Source organism: Maniola hyperantus, chromosome 12 (assembly GCF_902806685.2).
Source record: "Maniola hyperantus chromosome 12, iAphHyp1.2, whole genome shotgun sequence".
Taxonomy (NCBI): domain Eukaryota; kingdom Metazoa; phylum Arthropoda; class Insecta; order Lepidoptera; family Nymphalidae; genus Maniola; species Maniola hyperantus.
The window spans coordinates 15,198,517-15,206,744 of NC_048547.1; the positions used below are offsets into that span (position 1 = coordinate 15,198,517).

Here is an 8,228-nt window from a genome sequence, read left to right on the forward strand (position 1 = left end):
GGGGATGAACATCATTGATAGTGTCATAGATAGGTAGGGGATGAACATCATTGATAGTGTCATAGATAGGTAGGGGATGAACATCATTGATAGTGTCATAGATAGGTAGGGGATGAACATCATTGATAGTGTCATAGATAGGTAGGGGATGAACATCATTGATAGTGTCATAGATAGGTAGGGGATGAACATCATTGATAGTGTCATAGATAGGTAGGGGATGAACATCATTGATAGTGTCATAGATAGGTAGGGGATGAACATCATTGATAGTGTCATAGATAGGTAGGGGATGAACATCATTGATAGTGTCATAGATAGGTAGGGGATGAACATCATTGATAGTGTCATAGATAGGTAGGGGATGAACATCATTGATGGAGAGCCATTGATGTATGTCTTAATATTTTCGAGGATAACGATGAATATCGCATTTTTGACGCAATAACTACCGTAATTTTATTGTGAACGCACAGACACGACACGAATCACGATCGTTGACACAAACATAAAAACAATATTTATGACAAAGGTCGTTCGTAAAAAGCGGGCACAGTGGAGTGTGGAGTGTGGAGTGTGGAGTGTGGAGTGTGGAGTGTGGAGTGTGGAGTGTGGAGTGTGGAGTGTGGAGTGTGGAGTGTGGAGTGTGGAGTGTGGAGTGTGGAGTGTGGAGTGTGGAGTGTGGAGTGTGGAGTGTGGAGTGTGGAGTGTGGAGTGTGGAGTGTGGAGTGTGGAGTGTGGAGTGTGGAGTGTGGAGTGTGGAGTGTGGAGTGTGGAGTGTGGAGTGTGGAGTGTGGAGTGTGGAGTGTGGAGTGTGGAGTGTGGAGTGTGGAGTGTGGAGTGTGGAGTGTGGAGTGTGGAGTGTGGAGTGTGGAGTGTGGAGTGTGGAGTGTGGAGTGTGGAGTGTGGAGTGTGGAGTGTGGAGTGTGGAGTGTGGAGTGTGGAGTGTGGAGTGTGGAGTGTGGAGTGTGGAGTGTGGAGTGTGGAGAACATCTGCAGACAATCAAGAACAATCAAACAAGTTTAGTTATGAAAGTGGGCGAGAAACGTTCCAGAGCAGTTCGGCGACATTTTTCCTCAATGGATAATATTCGCCATATTGTATTGCTACGTCTTTTTGAATTACTTGGAAATAAACAGAAAACTCACAACTGCGTTAGTTCTTTAATGTTTAAGTAGTTAGTGTTAAGGGAACCTCGAGTAGTGTGCGTCGTCGAACTGTGCTCGTTCATTACTCGAGTAGTGTGCGTCGTCGAACTGTGCTCGTTCATTACTCGAGTAGTGTGCGTCGTCGAACTGTGCTCATTCATTACTCGAGTAGTGTGCGTCGTCGAACTGTGCTCGTTCATTACTGAGTAGTGTGCGTCGTCGAACTGTGCTCGTTCATTACTCGAGTAGTGTGCGTCGTCGAACTGTGCTCGTTCATTACTCGAGTAGTGTGCGTCGTCGAACTGTGCTCGTTCATTACTCGAGTAGTGTGCGTCGTCGAACTGTGCTCGTTCATTACTGAGTAGTGTGCGTAGTCGAACTATGCTCGTTCATTACTCGAGTAGTGTGCGTCGTCGAACTGTGCTCGTTCATTACTCGAGTAGTGTGCGTCGTCGAACTGTGCTCGTTCATTACTCGAGTAGTGTGCGTCGTCGAACTGTGCTCGTTCATTACTCGAGTAGTGTGCGTCGTCGAACTGTGCTCGTTCATTACTCGAGTAGTGTGCGTCGTCGAACTGTGCTCGTTCATTACTCGAGTAGTCTGCGTCGACGAACTGTGCTCGTTCATTACTCGAGTAGTGTGCGTCGTCGAACTGTGCTCGTTCATTACTCGAGTAGTGTGCGTCGTCGAACTGTGCTCGTTCATTACTCGAGTAGTGTGCGTCGTCGAACTGTGCTCGTTCATTACTGAGTAGTGTGCGTCGTCGAACTGTGCTCGTTCATTACTCGAGTAGTGTGCGTCGTCGAACTGTGCTCGTTCATTACTGAGTAGTGTGCGTCGTCGAACTGTGCTTGTTCATTACTCGAGTAGTGTGCGTCGTCGAACTGTGCTCGTTCATTACTCGAGTAGTGTGCGTCGTCGAACTGTGCTCATTCATTACTCGAGTAGTGTGCGTCGTCGAACTGTGCTCGTTCATTACTCGAGTAGTGTGCGTCGTCGAACTGTGCTCGTTCATTACTCGAGTAGTGTGCGTCGTCGAACTGTGCTCGTTCATTACTCGAGTAGTGTGCGTCGTCGAACTGTGCTCGTTCATTACTCGAGTAGTGTGCGTCGTCGAACTGTGCTCGTTCATTACTCGAGTAGTGTGCGTCGTCGAACTGTGCTCGTTCATTACTGAGTAGTGTGCGTCGTCGAACTGTGCTCGTTCATTACTCGAGTAGTGTGCGTCGTCGAACTGTGCTCGTTCATTACTCGAGTAGTGTGCGTCGTCGAACTGTGCTCGTTCATTACTGAGTAGTGTGCGTAGTCGAACTATGCTCGTTCATTACTCGAGTAGTGTGCGTCGTCGAACTGTGCTCGTTCATTACTCGAGTAGTGTGCGTCGTCGAACTGTGCTCGTTCATTACTCGAGTAGTGTGCGTCGTCGAACTGTGCTCGTTCATTACTCGAGTAGTCTGCGTCGTCGAACTGTGCTCGTTCATTACTCGAGTAGTGTGCGTCGTCGAACTGTGCTCATTCATTACTCGAGTAGTGTGCGTCGTCGAACTGTGCTCGTTCATTACTCGAGTAGTGTGCGTCGTCGAACTGTGCTCATTCATTACTCGAGTAGTGTGCGTCGTCGAACTGTGCTCGTTCATTACTGAGTAGTGTGCGTCGTCGAACTGTGCTCGTTCATTACTCGAGTAGTGTGCGTCGTCGAACTGTGCTCGTTCATTACTCGAGTAGTGTGCGTCGTCGAACTGTGCTCGTTCATTACTGAGTAGTGTGCGTAGTCGAACTATGCTCGTTCATTACTCGAGTAGTGTGCGTCGTCGAACTGTGCTCGTTCATTACTCGAGTAGTGTGCGTCGTCGAACTGTGCTCGTTCATTACTCGAGTAGTGTGCGTCGTCGAACTGTGCTCGTTCATTACTCGAGTAGTCTGCGTCGTCGAACTGTGCTCGTTCATTACTCGAGTAGTGTGCGTCGTCGAACTGTGCTCGTTCATTACTCGAGTAGTGTGCGTCGTCGAACTGTGCTCGTTCATTACTCGAGTAGTGTGCGTCGTCGAACTGTGCTCGTTCATTACTGAGTAGTGTGCGTCGTCGAACTGTGCTCGTTCATTACTCGAGTAGTGTGCGTCGTCGAACTGTGCTCGTTCATTACTCGAGTAGTCTGCGTCGTCGAACTGTGCTCGTTCATTACTCGAGTAGTGTGCGTCGTCGAACTGTGCTCGTTCATTACTGAGTAGTGTGCGTCGTCGAACTGTGCTCGTTCATTACTCGAGTAGTGTGCGTCGTCGAACTGTGCTCGTTCATTACTGAGTAGTGTGCGTCGTCGAACTGTGCTCGTTCATTACTGAGTAGTGTGCGTAGTCGAACTATGCTCGTTCATTACTCGAGTAGTGTGCGTCGTCGAACTGTGCTCGTTCATTACTCGAGTAGTGTGCGTCGTCGAACTGTGCTCGTTCATTACTCGAGTAGTCTGCGTCGTCGAACTGTGCTCGTTCATTACTCGAGTAGTGTGCGTCGTCGAACTGTGCTCGTTCATTACTGAGTAGTGTGCGTCGCCGAACTGTGCTCGTTCATTACTCGAGTAGTGTGCGTCGTCGAACTGTGCTCGTTCATTACTGAGTAGTGTGCGTCGTCGAACTGTGCTTGTTCATTACTCGAGTAGTGTGCGTCGTCGAACTGTGCTCGTTCATTACTCGAGTAGTGTGCGTCGTCGAACTGTGCTCATTCATTACTCGAGTAGTGTGCGTCGTCGAACTGTGCTCGTTCATTACTCGAGTAGTGTGCGTCGTCGAACTGTGCTCGTTCATTACTCGAGTAGTGTGCGTCGTCGAACTGTGCTCGTTCATTACTCGAGTAGTCTGCGTCGTCGAACTGTGCTCGTTCATGACTCGAGTAGTGTGCGTCGTCGAACTGTGCTCGTTCATTACTCGAGTAGTGTGCGTCGTCGAACTGTGCTCGTTCATTACTCGAGTAGTGTGCGTCGTCGAACTGTGCTCGTTCATTACTGAGTAGTGTGCGTCGTCGAACTGTGCTCGTTCATTACTCGAGTAGTGTGCGTCGTCGAACTGTGCTCGTTCATTACTCGAGTAGTCTGCGTCGTCGAACTGTGCTCGTTCATTACTCGAGTAGTGTGCGTCGTCGAACTGTGCTCGTTCATTACTGAGTAGTGTGCGTCGTCGAACTGTGCTCGTTCATTACTCGAGTAGTGTGCGTCGTCGAACTGTGCTCGTTCATTACTGAGTAGTGTGCGTCGTCGAACTGTGCTCGTTCATTACTGAGTAGTGTGCGTAGTCGAACTGTGCTCGTTCATTACTCGAGTAGTGTGCGTCGTCGAACTGTGCTCGTTCATTACTCGAGTAGTGTGCGTCGTCGAACTGTGCTCGTTCATTACTCGAGTAGTCTGCGTCGTCGAACTGTGCTCGTTCATTACTCGAGTAGTGTGCGTCGTCGAACTGTGCTCGTTCATTACTGAGTAGTGTGCGTCGTCGAACTGTGCTCGTTCATTACTCGAGTAGTGTGCGTCGTCGAACTGTGCTCGTTCATTACTGAGTAGTGTGCGTCGTCGAACTGTGCTCGTTCATTACTGAGTAGTGTGCGTAGTCGAACTATGCTCGTTCATTACTCGAGTAGTGTGCGTCGTCGAACTGTGCTCGTTCATTACTCGAGTAGTGTGCGTCGTCGAACTGTGCTCGTTCATTACTGAGTAGTGTGCGTCGTCGAACTGTGCTCGTTCATTACTCGAGTAGTGTGCGTCGTCGAACTGTGCTCGTTCATTACTGAGTAGTGTGCGTCGTCGAACTGTGCTCGTTCATTACTCGAGTAGTGTGCGTCGTCGAACTGTGCTCGTTCATTACTCGAGTAGTGTGCGTCGTCGAACTGTGCTCGTTCATTACTCGAGTAGTGTGCGTCGTCGAACTGTGCTCGTTCATTACTCGAGTAGTCTGCGTCGTCGAACTGTGCTCGTTCATTACTCGAGTAGTGTGCGTCGTCGAACTGTGCTCGTTCATTACTCGAAAACATTGGGTATTGTGGGCCAATACTCATCGCAGCCAGGAGCGGAACTGACTGACGCCTGACCCCACTTCACTGTGCATTTCGTTGGGTTCCACCACCACCAAGCATACAGTGTGCTGGTAGGTGATCTGTATATAATTCATATGTAGATGAAACAAACCTTTCATGAACAGTTCGTGCTCGGGAGGATAAACTTTTACGTAGAATTTCCCGAATCGCGTAGTTTGTGTATACCATAGACTAGGAGAGCAAAGATAAACAAAGCAGAAACAAATATAGAGTTGCTGATTACGAAACAAATGGCAGATATTATACTACGTGCCGGTGAATTTTGTAACTTAGTTGCTACGTTTGTTGGCGGTGTGTCTGTGTACTACGTGTTATCTGTAGTGTATAGTGTATAGTGTATAGTGTATAGTGTATAGTGTATAGTGTATAGTGTATACCCGCATCACATGAGTGTGTTTAGTTGCGGCGTGATACTGTACTGAGAGCGAGAGTCGCCGGTGTTGATCAGCATGATCTTTTTACGGTCGATGATCGTTTAAGGATTTAGGTATCCAGTTGAGTGCTCCCATGGAACCGCGTGGTCCATGCAGGGGACAACCCTCCACCTCCCATGGAACCGCGTGGTCCATGCAGGGGACAACCCTCCACCTCCCATGGCCCCACCAACCTCTCGGTTATATGGGCCGAATCGCTGGAGGGCGCCCGTTCGGTACTTGCTCTTGGCATTTTCCCGGGGCGCCTTCTTCACTCCCTACAAATTATTTTGTCTCTTCCTTGTCCCTTATGCTCACTCTCCTCCCTTGGGGGCTAGACGTCACTAACACAGCTGTGATCTCCGCTGCTGCTCCTCCGTGGTGCCGGCCTGGCACCTGCACGCTCCGAGCTGCTTCGCCTCTTGTGCCAATGGTGCGCGAATTCCCGTAGCCGGCTGTAGTTCCCCGCCGATGAGACGAGGTCCGTGTAGAAGACCGGCCATGCAGGGGACGTCGGAGTCGAGCCCACCACGCATCTGACGGCAGAAGTCGCCGCCTCCCGCGTGCCGCATCCCATGTGCCGCCTGCCGCGTGCCGCCTGCCGTGTGCCGCCTGCCGCGTGCCGCCTGCCGTGTGCCGCCTCGCCGTCCCACTTGCCGGCGCGGACACTACGGGCAGCGACGATGGAGCCTCCAGGAGCGAGCTGACTGTGTCACTTCCGCTGTCGCGCGGTCTCCTAACACGAGCTTTACACTCGCCAACAAGTGGTCATTCTTCATCCTTATACAAGTGATTGCAGGAGCACGACAGCCCGCTAGAGGTGCGATCAGCGACAGCAGATGTCGGCAGGGACTTGTGCTGAAGCAGTTTGACCCGATGCGGCTACGAACATCCGCGCCTGCCGCCGGGCGCTGCGCTCGCTCCCGTGGCTCGGCTGCAGGCAGGCCTGCCGCCGGGCGCTGCGCTCGCTCCCGTGGCTCGGCTGCAGGCAGGCCTGCCGCCGGGCGCTGCGCTCGCTCCCGTGGCTCGGCTGCAGGCAGGCCTGCCGCCGGGCGCTGCGCTCGCTCCCGTGGCTCGGCTGCAGGCAGGCCTGCCGCCGGGCGCTGCGCTCGCTCCCGTGGCTCGGCTGCAGGCAGGCCTGCCGCCGGGCGCTGCGCTCGCTCCCGTGGCTCGGCTGCAGGCAGGCCTGCCGCCGGGCGCTGCGCTCGCTCCCGTGGCTCGGCTGCAGGCAGGCCTGCCGCCGGGCGCTGCGCTCGCTCCCGTGGCTCGGCTGCAGGCAGGCCTGCCGCCGGGCGCTGCGCTCGCTCCCGTGGCTCGGCTGCAGGCAGGCCTGCCGCCGGGCGCTGCGCTCGCTCCCGTGGCTCGGCTGCAGGCAGGCCTGCCGCCGGGCGCTGCGCTCGCTCCCGTGGCTCGGCTGCAGGCAGGCCTGCCGCCGGGCGCTGCGCTCGCTCCCGTGGCTCGGCTGCAGGCAGGCCTGCCGCCGGGCGCTGCGCTCGCTCCCGTGGCTCGGCTGCAGGCAGGCCTGCCGCCGGGCGCTGCGCTCGCTCCCGTGGCTCGGCTGCAGGCAGGCCTGCCGCCGGGCGCTGCGCTCGCTCCCGTGGCTCGGCTGCAGGCAGGCCTGCCGCCGGGCGCTGCGCTCGCTCCCGTGGCTCGGCTGCAGGCAGGCCTGCCGCCGGGCGCTGCGCTCGCTCCCGTGGCTCGGCTGCAGGCAGGCCTGCCGCCGGGCGCTGCGCTCGCTCCCGTGGCTCGGCTGCAGGCAGGCCTGCCGCCGGGCGCTGCGCTCGCTCCCGTGGCTCGGCTGCAGGCAGGCCTGCCGCCGGGCGCTGCGCTCGCTCCCGTGGCTCGGCTGCAGGCAGGCCTGCCGCCGGGCGCTGCGCTCGCTCCCGTGGCTCGGCTGCAGGCAGGCCTGCCGCCGGGCGCTGCGCTCGCTCCCGTGGCTCGGCTGCAGGCAGGCCTGCCGCCGATGGGGAGCAGCCCAACAACAACACACCGCCCGACGCGACGCGACGCGACGCGACGCGACGCGACGCGACGCGACGCCACGCTACGCGACACCCAAATTGCATACACTACCGTTTAGTTCCTGTAACAAAATTTTTACCCCTAAAAACCCATTTCAAGATACTTAGTATAAGTTTAGCACCATTCAACTCACTTTACTAAGTTCGATACAGAAGTTATAGCGGAAGAACTTCCAACATGGCATGTTTTGACAACAACAACTGTTCAAATGAACCAGCACGCCGTAGTTTCTTCTTTCGGCTGTGATGAATATGATGAAGTAATTACTTACGGCATAGACACAGCACTAGCGCGGTACTACCACGTACAGTGTACAGTGTACAGTGTACAGTGTACAGTGTACAGTGTACAGTGTACAGTCCGGCGCTCCAGTTAACCAAGTTAGCGCCGCAAAAGGCTCGGTCTCTCCGGCCGGCGGGCGAACAACGCCGGAGCCTCAAATTATATTACGGCTCATTGAATTTCCGTGAAAGCCGCAAACGAGCTGACTGACGCCGCCGTTGTCTCGTTATTCAATCTCGAATCGTTTCATTTCTGTGGGAAAGCGTGGAAAGTCGCAGCAATTGATG

At 54.3% G+C, this 8,228-nt stretch overlaps 1 protein-coding gene across 1 annotated transcript; it reads left to right on the forward strand.

Moving 5' to 3' along the window:
- Positions 1-5,454: 5,454 nt before the first annotated feature.
- LOC117987257 (mRNA decay activator protein ZFP36L3-like) lies at positions 5,455-7,717 on the forward strand. Its single transcript, XM_069502384.1, has 3 exons — positions 5,455-5,479; positions 6,145-6,268; positions 6,505-7,717. The coding sequence occupies exons 1-3, from the start codon at positions 5,455-5,457 to the stop codon at positions 7,715-7,717; spliced, it is 1,362 nt and encodes a 453-aa protein (XP_069358485.1).
- The last annotated feature ends 511 nt before the right edge of the window (positions 7,718-8,228 follow it).

Bases quoted from the DNA above. Each gene is read 5' to 3' on its own strand.
- LOC117987257 (XM_069502384.1), top strand. From the start codon at position 5,455: ATGGCAGATATTATACTACGTGCCG. The intron at 5,480-6,144 runs GTGAATTTTGTA...CCGGCCATGCAG, and splicing joins AGATATTATACTACGTGCCG to GGGACGTCGGAGTCGAGCCC. The intron at 6,269-6,504 runs GTGTGCCGCCTC...GTGCTGAAGCAG, and splicing joins CCTGCCGCGTGCCGCCTGCC to TTTGACCCGATGCGGCTACG.